Source organism: Petromyzon marinus (assembly GCF_048934315.1).
Source record: "Petromyzon marinus isolate PM22_M1 ecotype Great Lakes invasive population chromosome 76 unlocalized genomic scaffold, UKy_Petmar_22M1.pri1.0 chr76_unloc.1, whole genome shotgun sequence".
In the NCBI taxonomy this organism is placed as follows: domain Eukaryota; kingdom Metazoa; phylum Chordata; class Hyperoartia; order Petromyzontiformes; family Petromyzontidae; genus Petromyzon; species Petromyzon marinus.
In genome coordinates, this window is record NW_027422618.1 from 13,849 (window position 1) to 32,577 (window position 18,729).

General features: G+C 53.8%; 1 protein-coding gene across 1 annotated transcript; it reads left to right on the top strand.

The window, feature by feature from the left end:
• The first annotated feature begins 10,994 nt into the window (after window positions 1-10,994).
• LOC142908181 (uncharacterized) lies at window positions 10,995-17,696 on the top strand. Its single transcript, XM_076058500.1, has 4 exons — window positions 10,995-11,101; window positions 14,946-15,023; window positions 15,998-16,208; window positions 17,107-17,696. Exons 2-4 carry the CDS (start codon window positions 14,975-14,977, stop codon window positions 17,516-17,518), a joined length of 672 nt encoding a protein of 223 aa, XP_075914615.1. The 5' UTR covers window positions 10,995-11,101; window positions 14,946-14,974; the 3' UTR covers window positions 17,519-17,696.
• The last annotated feature ends 1,033 nt before the right edge of the window (window positions 17,697-18,729 follow it).

Here is an 18,729-nt window from a genome sequence, read left to right on the forward strand (position 1 = left end):
AGGTGAGTTTGTGTTGTGGGTTTGTGTTGATGTGGTGAGTTTGTGTTGTGGGTTTGTGGTGATGAGGTGAGTTTGTGTTGTGGGTTTGTGTTGATGAGGTGAGTTTGTGTTGTGGGTTTGTGTTGATGAGGTGAGTTTGTGTTGTGGGTTTGTGGTGATGAGGTGAGTCTGTGTTGTGAGTCTGTGGTGACGAGGTGAGTTTGTGCTGTGAGTCTGTGGTGACGAGGTGAGTTTGTGTTGTGGGTTTGTGTTGATGAGGTGAGTTTGTGTTGTGGGTTTGTGGTGATGAGGTGAGTCTGTGTTGTGAGTCTGGTGACGAGGTGAGTTTGTGCTGTGAGTCTGTGGTGACGAGGTGAGTTTGTGTTGTGGGTTTGTGTTGATGAGGTGAGTTTGTGTTGTGGGTTTGTGGTGACGAGGTGAGTTTGTGTTGTGGGTTTGTGGTGACGAGGTGAGTTTGTGTTGTGGGTTTGTGGTGACGAGGTGAGTTTGTGTTGTGGGTTTGTGGTGACGAGGTGAGTTTGTGTTGTGGGTTTGTGGTGACGAGGTGAGTTTGTGTTGTGGGTTTGTGGTGACGAGGTGAGTTTGTGTTGTGGGTTTGTGGTGACGAGGTGAGTTTGTGTTGTGGGTTTGTGGTGACGAGGTGAGTTTGTGTTGTGGGTTTGTGGTGACGAGGTGAGTCTGTGGTGACGAGGTGAGTTTGTGTTGTGGGTTTGTGGTGACGAGGTGAGTTTGTGCTGTGAGTCTGTGGTGACGAGGTGAGTTTGTGTTGTGACCCTCTCCCCCCCCCCCCACCGCTCTCCACACAGAGACCCTGTGGATTACAGCGAGAGACGCCATGAACGCCGCACAACACAACGACGCTGCTCTGGGCATTCATGTCATGGGTGGGTGGGTCGGTGGGTGGGTGGGTGGGTGGGTGGGTCGGTGGGTGGGTCGGTGGGTGGGTGGGTCGGTGGGTGGGTCGGTCGGTGGGTGGGTGGGTGGGTCGGTGGGTGGGTCGGTGGGTGGGTGGGTGGGTCGGTGGGTGGGTCGGTGGGTGGGTGGGTGGGTCGGTGGGTGGGTGGGTGGGTTGGTGGGTTGGTGGGTTGGTTTGTTGGTGAGTGAATGAGTGAGTGGGTTTTGTTGGTGAGTAAGTGAGTGGGTGAGTGGTTGGATTTGTGGGTGAGTGAATGAGTGAGTAGGTGATTGGGTAGTTGGGTGAGTGGGTGTGTGGGTTTGTGGGTTTGGTGGGTGTGTTGGTGAGTTGGTGGGTGGCTGGGCTAGTTGGTGGGTGGGTGGGCTTGTGGCTGGGCTTGTGGGTGGGTGAATGTGCGAGTGGGTCGGTACGTGGGTGGGTTGGTAGGTGGGTGAATGGGCGAGTGGGTCGGTACGTGGGTGGGTTGGTAGGTGGGTGAATGGGCGAGTGGGTCGGTACGTGTGTGTGTTGGTAGGTGGGTGAATGGGCGAGTGGGTCGGTACGTGGGTGGGTTGGTAGGTGGGTGAATGGGCGAGTGGGCCGGTACGTGGGTGGGTTGGTAGGTGGGTGAATGGGCGAGTGGGTCGGTACGTGTGTGTTGGTAGGTGGGTGAATGGGCGAGTGGGTCGGTACGTGGGTGGGTTGGTAGGTGGGTGAATGGGCGAGTGGGTCGGCACGTGTGTGTGTTGGTAGGTGGGTGAATGGGCGAGTGGGTCGGTACGTGGGTGGGTTGGTAGGTGGGTGAATGGGCGAGTGGGTCGGTACGTGGGTGGGTTGGTAGGTGGGTGAATGGGCGAGTGGGTCGGTACGTGGGTGGGTTGGTAGCTGGGTGAATGGGCGAGTGGGTCGGTACGTGGGTGGGTTGGTAGGTGGGTGAATGGGCGAGTGGGTCGGTACGTGGGTGGGTTGGTAGGTGGGTGAATGGGCGAGTGGGTCGGTGCGTGGGTGGGTTGGTAGGTGGGTGAATGGGCGAGTGGGTCGGTACGTGGGTGGGTAAGTGGGTCGGTGTCTGAGTCTTTCTGTCTCTCTGTCTCTCTACAGATCATCAGGTCCGCCACTGCTGCCTGAACAAGAAGGAAAAACCGAGATGCTTCATCCTGAAGCGCCCCCCAATCGGCACGGGCACCTTCACAAGCCAAAGGCTCAACCCCATGACCACCACCACCACCACCACCGCCGCCGGCACCTCCAGGGAAGCCAATGTCATCATCAGCACTGCTGGTGCTCTGCAGGCCTCTGGGGTTTCTGATCCACGGTGAGACTCCCTCTGTGTGCTCATAGGGCTGGGGGTGTTGGGGACGAGATGTCGACTCCCTTTCCCGGTACGCAGGAGTTCATGGGCTCGATCCCGACCGCTGACGACGCCTGCCGCTGCTGCTGTATATTTGAAGTCTGCGTCTGTCTGTCTCTCTGCCCGTGGTCGTACCTACGTGGGTTCTCTCCGGGTCCCTCCGGGTTTTCACCTCCACATTTAGAATCGACATCACCACGCGGTTAGAGTGTTTGGCTGCGATACATTTCTTACGTGGGGATGATGATCACGATGATATCAGCCACTGCCTTGAGCCATCATTTGCGATGGCGACGCTGCTTCTGATCAAGAGCTACAAAAATCAGTGGAAGCCTTAGACCTGGTGAAATAAAAAAAGAGGTGGCGGTGAAGGAGGTGGAAGGGAAGGCAGAGTTGGGTACGGAGGAGGTGGAGAAGATGGAGGAGATGGAGGAGGAGGTGGTGGTGGAGCCGGAGCAGGTGGTGGTGGAGTTGGACGAGGAGGTGAAGGAGCTTGAAGAGAAGGCGGAGGAGGTGGACGCGGAGGAGGTGCAGCATCCGCAGAGCAAGAAGAAGCAAGGGGCGTGCCTGGCGCAGGTGGCCAGCGCGCTCCGCTCGCTCCTCCGCCGCCTGCTGATTTGTGGTGGCCGGCCCATGGCGCATTAGCGGGGTCGTGGTGGTGGTGGTGGCGTCGGTGCCAGCTGCCACCACAAGCAGCACCACCCAGCCACCCACCCACCCACCCCATTATGTATCGCGTTGTAAATAATTTCATAGCTTTGTAAATAATTATTGTAAATATTGTCATGGCAAATACAGACAGCAGGAGGTGAAATGACGTTGCAGACTTTGTGGTGTTTGGTGCCTTCGATTGTCAGTGCTGTGTGGGGTCTGGGATCATAATGGCCGTGTCAGGGGTGCACCTCCTCCACAACCTCTTCCACCTGCCGCCTCCTCCTCAGACTCATTCACTCACCAACCCACTGATTCACTCACCAACCCACTGTTTCACTCACCCACCCACTGATTCAATCACCCACCCACTGATTCACTCACCAACCCACTGATTCACTCACCAACCCACTGATTCTCTCACCCACCCACTGATTCACTCACCCACCCACTGATTCAATCACCCACCCACTGATTCAATCACCCACCCACTGATTCACTCACCCACCCACTGATTCACTCACATACCCACCGATTCACTCACCCACCCACTGATTCACTCACCCACCCATTGATTCACTCATCCACCCACTGATTCACTTACCCACCCACTGATTCACTCACCCACCCACTAATTCACTCATCCACCCACTGATTCACTCACCCACCCACTGATTCACTCACCCACCCACTGATTCACTCACCCACCCACTGATTCACTCACCCACCCACTGATTCAATCACCCACCCAATGATTCAATCACCCACCCACTGATTCACTCACCCACCCACTGATTCACTCACCCACCCAGTGATTCACTCACCCACCCACTGATTCACTCACATACCCACCGATTCACTCACCCACCCACTGATTCACTCACCCACCCATTGATTCACTCATCCACCCACTGATTCACTTACCCACCCACTGATTCACTCACCCACCCACTAATTCACTCATCCACCCACTGATTCACTCACCCACCCACTGATTCACTCACCCACCCACTGATTCACTCACCCACCCACTGATTCACTCACCCACCCACTGATTCACTCACCCACCCACTGATTCAATCACCCACCCACTGATTCAATCACCCACCCACTGATTCACTCACCCACCCACTGATTCACTCACGTACCCACCGATTCACTCACCCCCCCACCGATTCACTCACCCACCCACTGATTCACTTACCCACCCACTGATTCACTCACACTGAGACACTGGGACACTGAAACACTGAGACACTGGGACACTGAGACACTGAGACACTGGGACACTGAGACACTGAGACACTGGGACACTGAGACACTGGGACACTGAGACAGTGAGACACTGGGACACTGGGACACTGAGACACTGGGACACTGAGAGACTGAGACACTGGGACACTGAGACATTGAAACACAGGAACTCTGAGACACTGAGACACTAGGACACTGAGACGCTGAGACCCTGGGACACTGAGACGCTGAGACACTGGGACACTGAGACACTGAGACAATGAGACACTGAGACACTGGGACACTGAGACACTGAGACACTGGGACACTGAGACACTGAGACACTGAAACAATGGGACGCTGGGACACTGAGACACTGGGACACTGAGACACTGGGACACTGGGACACTGAGACACTGAGACACTGAGGCACTGGGACACTGAGGCACTGAGACACTGAGACACTGGGACACTGAGACACTGAGACACTGGGACACTGAGACGCTGGGACACTGAGACACTGAGAGACTGGGACACTGGGACACTGCGACACTGAGATACTGAGACACTGAGACACTGGGACACTGAGACACTGAGACACTGGGACACTGAGACGCTGGGACACTGAGACACTGGGACACTGGGACATTGGGACACTGGGACACTGAGACACTGGGACACTGAGACACCGAGACACAGAGACACTGAGAATCTGAGACACCGAGTCTCAGAGACACTGAGACACTGGAACACTGAGACACTGAGACATTGGGACACTGAGACACTGAGACACTGGGACACTGAGACACTGAGACACTGGGACACTGAGACACTGGGACACTGAGACACTGGGACACTGGGACACTGAGACACTGGGACACTGAAACACTGAGACACTGGGACACTGAGACACTGAGACACTGGGACACTGAGACACTGGGACACTGAGACACTGAGACACTGGGACACTGAGACACTGAGACACTGGGACACTGAGACACTGGGAAACCGAGACACTGAGACACTGAGAGACGGGGCCACTGAGACACTGGGACCCTGGGACACTGAGACACTGGGACACTGAGAGACTGAGACACTGGGACACTGAGACATTGAAACACAGGAACTCTGAGACACTGAGACACTGAGACACTAGGACACTGAGACGCTGAAACCGTGGGATACTGAGACGCTGAGACACTGAGACACTAGAACACTGAGACACTGAGACACTGGGGCACTGAGACACCGGGACACTGAGACACTGAGACACTGGAACACTGAGACACTGAGACAGTGAGACACTGGGACACTGTACACTCGGACACTGATACACTGAGACACTGAGACACAGGGACACTGAGACACTGAGACACTGGGACACTGAGACACTTAGACACTGGGACACTGAGACACTGAGACACTGGGACACTGAGACACTGAGACAATGAGACACTTAGACACTGGGACACTGAGACACTGAGACAATGAGACACTGAGACACTGGGACACTGAGACACTGAGACACTGGGACACTGAGACACTGAGACACTGAAACAATGGGACGCTGGGACACTGAGACACTGGGACACTGAGACACTGGGACACTGGGACACTGAGACACTGAGACACTGAGGCACTGGGACACTGAGACACTGAGACACTGGGACACTGGGTCACTGAGACACTGAGACACTGGGACACTGAGACGCTGGGACACTGAGACACTGAGACACTGGGACACTGGGACACTGCGACACTGAGACACTGAGACCCTGGGACACTGAGACACTGAGACACTGAGAAACTGGGACACTGAGACACTGAGATACTGGGACACTGGGACACTGAGACACTGGGACACTGAGACACTGAGACACTGGGACACTGAGACACTGAGACACTGAGACACTGGGACACTGAGACGCTGGGACACTGAGACACTGAGACACTGGGACACTGGGACACGCGACACTGAGACACTGAGACCCTGGGACACTGAGACACTGAGACACTGGGACACTGAGACACTGCGCACTGAGACACTGGGACACTGAGACACTGAGACACTGAGACACTGAGACACTGGGACACTGAGACACTGAGACACTGGGACACTGAGACACTGGGACACTAAGACACTGAGACACTGGGACACTAAGACACTGAGAGACTGAGACACAGGGCCACAGGGACACTGAGACACTGAGACACTGAGACACTGGGACACTGGGACACTGAGACACTGGGACACTGGGGCACTGAGACACCGGGACACTGGGACACTGAGACACTGGAACACTGAGACACTGGGACAGTGAGACACTGGGACACTGAGACACTGAGACACGGGGCCACTGAGACACTGGGACACTGGGACACTGAGACACTGGGACACTGAAACACTGAGACACTGGGAAACTGAGACATTGAAACACAGGGACTCTGAGACACTGAGACACTGAGACACTAGGACACTGAGACACTGAGACACTGGGACACTGAGACGCTGAGACACTGAGACACTAGGACACTGAGACACTGAGACACTGGGACACTGAGACACTGAGACACTGAGACACTGGGGCACTGAGACACCGGGACACTGAGACACTGAGACACTGGAACACTGAGACACTGAGACACTTAGACACTGGGACGCTGGGACACTGGGACACTGAGACACTGAGACAATGGGACACTGAGATACTGAGACACTGAGACACTGCGCCACTGGGACACTGAGACACTGGGACACTGGGACACTGAGACACTGAGACACTGGGACACTGAGACAATGGGACACTGATACACTGAAACAATGGGAAACTGGGACACTGAGACACTGAGACACTGGGACACTGAGACACTGAGACACTGAGACACTGGGACACTGAGACACTGAGACACTGAGACACTGGGACACTGAGACACTGGGACACTGAGACACTGGAACACTGAGACACTGAAACACTGGGACACTGAGACACTGGTACATTGAGACACTGGGACACTGAGACACTGGGACAGTGGGACACTGAGACACTGGGACACTGAGACACTGAGACACTGGGACACTGAGACACTGAGACAAGGAGACACTGAGACACTGGGACACTGAGACCCTGGGACACTGAGACACTGAGACATTGGGACACTGAGACACTGAGACACTGAGATAAGGAGACACTGAGATACTGGGACACTGAGACCCTGGGACACTGAGACACTGAGACCCTGGGACACTGAGACACTGGGACACTGAGACACTGAGACACTGGGACACTGAGACACTGAGACAAGGAGACACTGAGATACTGGGACACTGAGACACTGAGACACTGGGACACTGAGACACTGAGACACAGGGACACTGGGACACTGAGACACTGAGACATTGGGACACTGAGACACTGAGACACTGAGACACCGGGACACTGGGACACTGAGACACGGAGACACTGGGACACTGAGACACTGAGACACTGAGACCCTGAGACACTGGGACACTGAGACACTGAGACACTGAGACACTGGGACACTGAGACACTGGGACACTGAGACACTGGAACACTGAGACACTGAAACACTGGGACACTGAGACACTGGTACATTGAGACACTGGGACACTGAGACACTGGGACAGTGGGACACTGAGACACTGGGACACTGAGACACTGAGACACTGGGATACTGAGACACTGAGACAAGGAGACACTGAGACACTGGGACACTGAGACACTGAGACACTGGGACACTGAGACACTGAGACACTGAGACACTGAGACACAGGGACACTGAGACACTGGGACACTGAGACACTGAGACCCTGGGACACTGAGACACTGAGACACTGGGACACTGAGACACTGAGACACTGAGACACTGGGACACTGAGACACTGAGACACTGGGACACTGGGACACGCGACACTGAGACACTGAGACCCTGGGACACTGAGACACTGAGACACTGCGCACTGAGACACTGGGTCACTGAGACATTGGGACACTGGGACAGTGAGACACTGGGACACTGAGACACCGAGACACAGAGACACTGACAATCTGAGACACCGAGTCTCAGAGACACTGAGACACTGGAACTCTGAGACAATGAGACACTGGGACACTGAGACACTGAGACACTGGGACACTGAGACACTGAGACACTGGGACACTGAGACACTGAGACACTGGGACACTGGGACACTGAGACACTGGGACACTGAGACACTGAGACACTGGGACACTGAGACACTGAGACACTGGGACACTGGGACACTGAGACACTTGGACACTGAGACACTGAGACACTGGGACACTGAGACACTGAGACACTGGGACACTGAGACACTGAGACACACACACACCACACCACACCACACACACACCACACACACACCACACCAAACACACACCACACCACACACACACCACACCACACACGCACCACACCACACACACACCACACCACACACAGCACACCACACACACACACCACACACACCACACCACACACACACCACACACACACCACACACACACCACACCACACACACACCGCACACACACGCCACACCACACACACGCCACACCACACACACGCCACACCACACACACGCCACACCACACACACGCCACACCACACACACGCCACACTACACAACACACACACCACACCACACACACACCACACACACACCACACCACACACCACACCACACACACACCACACCACACACACACCACACCACACACACACCACACCACACACACACCACACACACACCACACACACACCACACCACACACACCACACACACACCACACCACACACACACCACACCACACACACCACACACACACCACAACACACACACACCACAACACACACACACCACAACACACACACACCACACCACACACACACCACACCACATACACACCACACCACACACACACCACACCACACACATACCACACCACACACACACCATACCACACACACACCATACCACACACACACACCATACCACAAACACACACCATACCACACACACACACCATACCACAAACACACACCATACCACACACACACACCATACCACAAACACACACCATACCACAGACACCATACCACACACACACACCATACCACACACACACACCATACCACACACACCATACCACACACACCATACCACACACACACACACCATACCACACACACACACCATACCACACACACACCACACCACACACACACACCATACCACACAAAAATAAACAAAGATCCCCCATATAGCCTTAACAGACTCTAGGGGCAAGTGCTGTTAGCGAGCACCTATGAAGGCCGGGACGGTACACGAGGGGGTGAGTGGCCAGCCCGCACTAGGTACTCATTTGAGGCTGAGTCGACCTAGGGGAGGCCCAGGACCGGTTCAGATATTCGTCACTGGTGTTGGCCGTGAGCGGGAATCGAACCCGGGTGGCCAGGTTCATAGCGCAGCGTAGCGCTAACCGCTACACTACCGCTCCCCCACACACTCACTATCACACACTAACACACACTCACTAACACACACTCACTAACACACAATCACTTACACACACTCACACACACTAACTATCACTCACTAACACACACTCACTAACACACACCCACTAACACACACTCACTTACACACACTCACACACACTCACTATCACACACTAACACACACTCACTAACACACACTCACACACACTCACTTACACACACTCACACACACTCACTATCACACACTAACACACACTCACTAACACACACTCACTAACACACACTCACTAACACACAATCACTTACACACACTCACACACACTCACTATCACACACTAACACACACTCACTTACACACACTCACTTACACACACTCACACACACTCACTTACACACACTCACACACACTCACTTACACACACTCACACACACTCACTTACACACACTCACACACACTCAGTAACACACACTCACTATCACACACTAACACACACTCACTATCACACACTCACACACACTCAGTAACACACACTCACTATCACACACTAACACACACTCACTATCACACACTAACACACACTCACTTACACACACTAACACACACTCACTTACACACACTCACTATCACACACTCACACACACTCACTTACACACACTAACACACACTCACTTACACACACTCACTAACACACAATCACTTACACACACTCACACACACTCACACACACTCACTATCACACACTAACACACACTCACTTACACACACTCACTAACACACAATCACTTACACACACTCACACACACTCACTATCACACACTAACACACACTCACTTACACACACTCACACACACTCACTTACACACACTCACACACACTCACACACACTCACTTACACACACTCACACACACTCACTATCACACACTCACACACATACACACATACAAGGAGGGGGTGGGTGGCCAGCACCACGCCCGCCCGGCCGCCTTTGTCTCTCCCACAGTGCTGGCGATGTTGACCACCGCGCACGTGGCACCGGCGTGCCCATTTGAGGCTGAGTCGACCTAGGGGGGGCGAGGAGGCGGAGACCTCGCGCCTGACAAACCGGAAGTAGCGGCGGGGGATGGGGGCGGGGCTGTAATTGGGGGCGTGGCGATGGGCGGTGGCTGTTGGTGGGGGCGATGCTGGTGGGCGGGGGCGGTTTGCTGGGGTGGTGGGGCGGGGCTGTTGGGCGGGACGGGGGCGGTTGGATGGGGTGGTGGGCGGGGCTGGGGGCGTGGCGAGCATTGCGTCGTCATCGACTTGGGGGCGGGGTTACGAGACGTCGTGGGAAGTGTCGTCAGAGCCCTGGTCACGTGCGCAGCAGACGGCCGCTTCTTGAGATTGCTCCCCGTCGTGGTCGTCGTGATCCGAGCGTTACCACTCAGACAGGTGGGAGCGTGAGTCCGTGATGTGAGTCCGTGATGTGAGTCTGTGATGTGAGTCCGTGATGTGAGTCTGTGTTGTGAGTCCGTGATGTGAGTCCGTGATGTGAGTCTGTGTTGTGAGTCCGTGTTGTGAGTCCGTGATGTGAGTCTGTGTTGTGAGTCCGTGTTGTGAGTCCGTGATGTGAGTCTGTGTTGTGAGTCCGTGATGTGAGTCCGTGTTGTGAGTCTGTGTTGTGAGTCTGTGATGTGAGTCCGTGATGTGAGTCTGTGATGTGAGTCCGTGATGTGAGTCCGTGATGTGAGTCTGTGATGTGAGTCTGTGTTGTGAGTCTGTGTTGTGAGTCTGTGTTGTGAGTCTGTGTAGATGATGTGAGTCTGTGTTGTGAGTCTATGGTTGGTGATGTGAGTCTGTGTTGTGAGTCTGTGTTGTGAGTCTGTGTTGTGAGTCTGTGGTTGGTGATGTGAGTCCGTGATGTGAGTCCGTGATGTGAGTCTGTGTTGTGAGTCTGTGATGTGAGTCCGTGATGTGAGTCTGTGTTGTGAGTCTGTGATGTGAGTCCGTGATGTGAGTCTGTGTTGTGAGTCTGTGTTGTGAGTCCGTGATGTGAGTCTGTGTTGTGAGTCTGTGATGTGAGTCCGTGATGTGAGTCTGTGTTGTGAGTCTGTGATGTGAGTCCGTGATGTGAGTCTGTGTTGTGAGTCTGTGATGTGAGTCTGTGATGTGAGTCTGTGATGTGAGTCTGTGATGTGAGTCCGTGATGTGAGTCCGTGATGTGAGTCTGTGTTGTGAGTCTGTGTTGTGAGTCTGTGTTGTGAGTCTGTGTTGTGAGTCTGTGTAGATGATGTGAGTCTGTGTTGTGAGTCTGTGGTTGGTGATGTGAGTCTGTGTTGTGAGTCTGTGTTGTGAGTCTGTGTTGTGAGTCTGTGGTTGGTGATGTGAGTCCGTGATGTGAGTCCGTGATGTGAGTCTGTGTTGTGAGTCTGTGATGTGAGTCCGTGATGTGAGTCTGTGTTGTGAGTCTGTGATGTGAGTCCGTGATGTGAGTCTGTGTTGTGAGTCTGTGTTGTGAGTCCGTGATGTGAGTCTGTGTTGTGAGTCTGTGATGTGAGTCCGTGATGTGAGTCTGTGTTGTGAGTCTGTGATGTGAGTCCGTGATGTGAGTCTGTGTTGTGAGTCTGTGATGTGAGTCCGTGATGTGAGTCTGTGATGTGAGTCTGTGATGTGAGTCCGTGATGTGAGTCCGTGATGTGAGTCTGTGTTGTGAGTCTGTGTTGTGAGTCTGTGTTGTGAGTCTGTGTAGATGATGTGAGTCTGTGTTGTGAGTCTGTGGTTGGTGATGTGAGTCTGTGTTGTGAGTCTGTGTTGTGAGTCTGTGTTGTGAGTCTGTGGTTGGTGATGTGAGTCCGTGATGTGAGTCTGTGTTGTGAGTCTGTGATGTGAGTCCGTGATGTGAGTCTGTGTTGTGAGTCTGTGATGTGAGTCCGTGATGTGAGTCTGTGTTGTGAGTCTGTGTTGTGAGTCCGTGTTGTGAGTCTGTGTTGTGAGTCTGTGTAGATGATGTGAGTCCGTGATGTGAGTCTGTGGTTGGTGATGTGAGTCTGTGTTGTGAGTCTGTGTTGTGAGTCTGTGTAGATGATGTGAGTCTGTGGTTGGTGATGTGAGTCTGTGTTGTGAGTCTGTGTTGTGAGTCTGTGATGTCAGTCTGTGTAGATGATGTGAGTCTGTGGTTGGTGATGTGAGTCTGTGGTTGGTGATGTGAGTCTGTGGTTGGTGATGTGAGTCTGTGGTTGGTGATGTGAGTCTGTGGTTGGTGATGTGAGTCTGTGTTGTGAGTCTGTGTTGATGATGTGAGTCTGTGTTGTGAGTCTGTGATGTGAGTCCGTGATGTGAGTCTGTGTTGTGAGTTCGTGATATGAGTCTGTGATGTGAGTCTGTGATGTGAGTCCGTGATGTGAGTCTGTGGTTGGTGATGTGAGTCTGTGTTGTGAGTCTGTGTTGATGATGTGAGTCTGTGGTTGGTGATGTGAGTCTGTGTTGTGAGTCTGTGTTGTGAGTCTGTGTTGTGAGTCTGTGTTGATGATGTGAGTCTGTGGTGTGAGTCTGTGTTGATGATGTGAGTCTGTGTTGTGAGTCTGTGATGTGAGTCTGTGTTGTGAGTCTGTGCAGATGTTGTGAGTCTGTGTTGTGAGTCTGTGTTGTGAGTCTGTGTAGATGTTGTGAGTCTGTGTTGTGAGTCTGTGTTGTGAGTCTGTGTTGTGAGTCTGTGGTTGGTGATGTGAGTCTGTGTTGTGAGTCTGTGTTGTGAGTCTGTGTTGTGAGTCTGTGATGTGAGTCTGTGTTGTGAGTCTGTGTAGATGTTGTGAGTCTGTGTTGTGAGTCTGTGTTGTGAGTCTGTGTTGTGAGTCTGTGGTTGGTGATGTGAGTCTGTGTTGTGAGTCTGTGTTGTGAGTCTGTGTTGTGAGTCTGTCGTTGGTGATGTGAGTCTGTGTTGTGAGTCTGTGGTTGGTGATGTGAGTCTGTGTTGTGAGTCTGTGTTGTGAGTCTGTGTAGATGATGTGAGTCTGTGGTTGGTGATGTGAGTCTGTGTTGTGAGTCTGTGTTGTGAGTCTGTGGTTGGTGATGTGAGTCTGTGGTTGGTGATGTGAGTCTGTGTTGTGAGTCTGTGGTTGGTGATGTGAGTCTGTGGTTGGTGATGTGAGTCTGTGTTGTGAGTCTGTGGTTGGTGATGTGAGTCTGTGTTATGAGTCTGTGTTGTGAGTCTGTGGTTGGTGATGTGAGTCTGTGTTGTGAGTCTGTGGTTGGTGATGTGAGTCTGTGTAGATGATGTGAGTCTGTGGTTGGTGATGTGAGTCTGTGTTGTGAGTCTGTGGTTGGTGATGTGAGTCTGTGGTTGGTGATGTGAGTCTGTGTTGTGAGTCTGTGGTTGGTGATGTGAGTCTGTGTTCTGAGTCTGTGTTGTGAGTCTGTGGTTGGTGATGTGAGTCTGTGTTGTGAGTCTGTGTTGATGTTGTGAGTCTGTGTTGATGATGTGAGTCTGTGTTGATGATGTGAGTCTGTGTTGTGAGTCTGTGGTTGGTGATGTGAGTCTGTGTTGTGAGTCCGTGTTGTGAGTCTGTGTTGTGAGTCTGTGTAGATGATGTGAGTCTGTGTTGATGATGTGAATCTGTGTTGATGATGTGAGTCTGTGTTGTGAGTCTGTGTTGTGAGTTTGTGTAGATGATGTGAGTCTGTGGTTGGTGATGTGAGTCTGTGTTGTGAGTCTGTGTTGTGAGTCTGTGTTGTGAGTCCGTGTTGATGATGTGAATCTGTGATGTGAGTCTGTGTTGTGAATCTGTTATGTGAGTCTGTGTTGTCAGTCTGTGTTGTCAGTCTGTGTTGATGATGTGAGTCTGTGTTGATGATGTGAGTCTGTGTTGTGAGTCTGTGTTGTGAGTCCGTGTTGATGATGTGAGTCTTTGTTGTGAGTCTGTGTTGTGAGTCTGTGTTGTGAGTCTGTGTTGTGAGTCCGTGTTGATGATGTGAGTCTGTGATGTGAGTCCGTGTTGATGATGTGAGTCTGTGTTGTGAGTCTGTGTTGTGAGTCCGTGTTGATGATGTGAGTCTGTGATGTGAGTCTGTGTTGTGAGTCTGTGTTGTGAGTCTGTGTTGTGAGTCTGTGTTGATGATGTGAGTCCATGTTGTCAGTCTGTGGTGATGAGGTGAGTTTGTGTTGTGGGTTTGTGGTGACGAGGTGAGTTTGTGTTGTGGGTTTGTGGTGACGAGGTGAGTTTGTGTTGTGAGTCTGTGGTGACGAGGTGAGTTTGTGTTGTGACCCTCTCCCCCCCCCCCCCCACCGCTCTCCACACAGAGACCCTGTGGATTACAGCGAGAGACGCCATGAACGCCGCACAACACAACGACGCTGCTCTGGGCATTCATGTCATGGGTGGGTGGGTCGGTGGGTGGGTGGGTGGGTCGGTGGGTGGGTTGGTGGGTGGGTGGGTGGGTCGGTGGGTGGGTGGGTGGGTCGGTGGGTCGGTGGGTGGGTGGGTCGGTGAGTGGGTGGGTCGGTGGGTGGGTGGGTGGGTCGGTGGGTGGGTGGGTGGGTCGGTGGGTGGGTGGGTCGGTGGGTGGGTGGGTGGGTGGGTGGGTCGGTGGGTGGGTGGGTCGGTGCGTGGGTGGGTGGGCCGGTGGGTGGGTGGGTCGGTGGGTGGGTTGGTGGGTTGGTGGGTTGGTTTGTTGGTGAGTGAATGAGTGAGTGGGTTTTGTTGGTGAGTAAGTGAGTGGGTGAGTGGTTGGATTTGTGGGTGAGTGAATGAGTGAGTAGGTGATTGGGTAGTTGGGTGAGTGGGTGTGTGGGTTTGTGGGTTTGGTGGGTGTGTTGGTGAGTTGGTGGGTGGCTGGGCTAGTTGGTGGGTGGGTGGGTGGGCTTGTGGCTGGGCTTGTGGGTGGGTGAATGTGCGAGTGGGTCGGTACGTGGGTGGGTTGGTAGGTGGGTGAATGGGCGAGTGGGTCGGTACGTGGGCGGGTCGGTAGGTGGGTGAATGGGCGAGTGGGTCGGCACGTGGGTGGGTTGGTAGGTGGGTGAATGGGCGAGTGGGCCGGTACGTGGGTGGGTTGGTAGGTGGGTGAATGGGCGAGTGGGTCGGTACGTGGGTGGGTTGGTAGGTGGGTGAATGGGCGAGTGGGTCGGTACGTGGGTGGGTTGGTAGGTGGGTGAATGGGCGAGTGGGTTAGTACGTGGGTGGGTTGGTAGGTGGGTGAATGGGCGAGTGGGTCGGTACGTGGGTGGGTTGGTAGGTGGGTGAATGGGCGAGTGGGTCGGTACGTGGGTGGGTTGATAGGTGGGTGAATGGGCGAGTGGGTCGGTACGTGGGTGGGTAAGTGGGTCGGTGTCTGAGTCTCTCTGTCTCTCTACAGATCATCAGGTCCGCCACTGCTGCCTGAACAAGAAGGAAAAACCGAGATGCTTCATCCTGAAGCGCCCCCCAATCGGCACGGGCACCTTCACAAGCCAAAGGCTCAACCCCATGACCACCACCACCACCACCACCGCCGGCACCTCCAGGGAAGCCAATGTCATCATCAGCACTGCTGGTGCTCTGCAGGCCTCTGGGGTTTCTGATCCACGGTGAGACTCCCTCTGTGTGCTCATAGGGCTGGGGGTGTTGGGGACGAGATGTCGACTCCCTTTCCCGGTACGCAGGAGTTCATGGGCTCGATCCCGACCGCTGACGACGCCTGCCGCTGCTGCTGTATATTTGAAGTCTGCGTCTGTCTGTCTCTCTGCCCGTGGTCGTACCTACGTGGGTTCTCTCCGGGTCCCTCCGGGTTTTCACCTCCACATTTAGAATCGACATCACCACGCGGTTAGAGTGTTTGGCTGCGATACATTTCTTACGTGGGGATGATGATCACGATGATATCAGCCACTGCCTTGAGCCATCATTTGCGATGGCGACGCTGCTTCTGATCAAGAGCTACAAAAATCAGTGGAAGCCTTAGACCTGGTGAAATAAAAAAAAGAGTTTAGTTTTTGCATGGGTCTCTGCGGGTCTCTGTGGGTGTCTATGGTTCTACACGAGTCTCTCATTCTCTATGGGTCTCTGTGCGGGCCTTCTGAAAGATAGCTACACAGTAGCTCTGTGGAAGCCTTAGACCTGGTGAAATTAAAAAAATAGTTTAGTTTTTGCATGGGTCTCTTCGGGTGTGTCTACATTTCCACGCGATGATGATGATGATGACCACGGTGATATCAGCCACTTGATCGAGCTGCTATCTCTCGTGGTGGCCAGGTCGCTTCTTACACCCAGTAAAATAGAGTGATAGTTTTAGATTTTGTTTTTAAATCCGCCACCGTGCGTTGAGTCCGTTAGTCCACCCACGGGAGGATCTGGTGGTGGTGGTGGTGGTGGTGGTGGCGGTGGTGGTGGTGGTGATGATGCAGAGCGACTACGGCCTCTGGCTATTGTAGCGAGAGGCTAAAGTGGTGGCGCCGTGCTGCTGTGGTGCTGCTGCTACCTCCACAGAGCTGAGCCGGAGGAGATGCCCCCATCATCATCATCCTCCTCCTCCTCATCATCATCCTCATCGTTCTCACCGCTCATCTACACCAATGTGGATTGGACGGAGTTTGTGGAGGCGGAAGAGGTGGCGGTGAAGGAGGTGGAAGGGAAGGCAGAGGTGGATGAGGAGGAGGTGGAGAAGATGGAGGAGATGGAGGAGGAGGAGGTGGTGGTGGTGGAGCCGGAGCAGGTGGTGGTGGAGTTGGACGAGGAGGTGAAGGAGCTTGAAGAGAAGGCGGAGGAGGTGGACGCGGAGGAGGTGCAGCATCCGCAGAGCAAGAAGAAGCAAGGGGCGTGCCTGGCGCAGGTGGCCAGCGCGCTCCGCTCGCTCCTCCGCCGCCTGCTGATTTGTGGTGGCCGGCCCATGGCGCATTAGCGGGGTCGTGGTGGTGGTGGTGGTGGTGGCGTCGGTGCCAGCTGCCACCACAAGCAGCACCACCCAGCCACCCACCCACCCACCCCATTATGTATCGCATTGTAAATAATTTCATAGCTTTGTAAATAATTATTGTAAATATTGTCATTGCAAATACAGACAGCAGGAGGTGAAATGACGTTGCAGACTTTGTGGTGTTTGGTGCCTTCGATTGTCAGTGCTGTGTGGGGTCTGGGATCATAATGGCCGTGTCAGGGGTGCACCTCCTCCACAACCTCTTCCACCTTCCGCCTCCTCCTCAGACTCATTCACCCACCCACTGATTCACTCACCCACCCACTGATTCACTCATCCACCCACTGATTCACTCACCCACCCACTGATTCTCTCACCCACCCACTGATTCACTCATCCACCCACTGATTCACTCACCCACCCACTGATTCACTCACCAACCCACTAATTCACTCACCCAGCCACTGATTCACTCACCGACCCACTGATTCACTCACCAACCCACTGATTCACTCACCCAGCCACTGATTCACTCACCAACCCACTGATTCTCTCACCCACCCACTGATTCACTCACCCACCCATTGATTCACTCACCCACCCACTGATTCACTTACCCACCCACTGATTCACTCACCCACCCACTAATTCACTCATCCACCCACTGATTCACTCACCCACCCACTGATTCACTCACCCACCTACTGATTCACTCACCCACCCACTGATTCACTCACCCACCCACTGATTCACTCACCCACCCACTGATTCAATCACCCACCCACTGATTCAATCACCCACCCACTGATTCACTCACCCACCCACTGATTCACTCACGTACCCACCGATTCACTCACCCCCCCACTGATTCACTCACCCACCCACTGATTCACGTACCCACCGATGCACTCACCCACCCACTGATTCACTCACCCACCCACTGATTCACCCACCCACTGATTCACTTACCCACCCACTGATTCACTCACTCACCCACTGATTCACTCACCCGCCCACTGATTCACTCACCCACCCACCGATCCAATCACCCACCCACTCATGAATTCATAGCGACTGAACCGGAGACACTTCAAGAGTTGGAGGCGCCCTGTTTATTAACGCCAACGGGTTAACACTTTCTAAATAATCCGTCTATAGTCGACTACGGTTGCCAGTCAGGACAGCTGGTAGGCTGC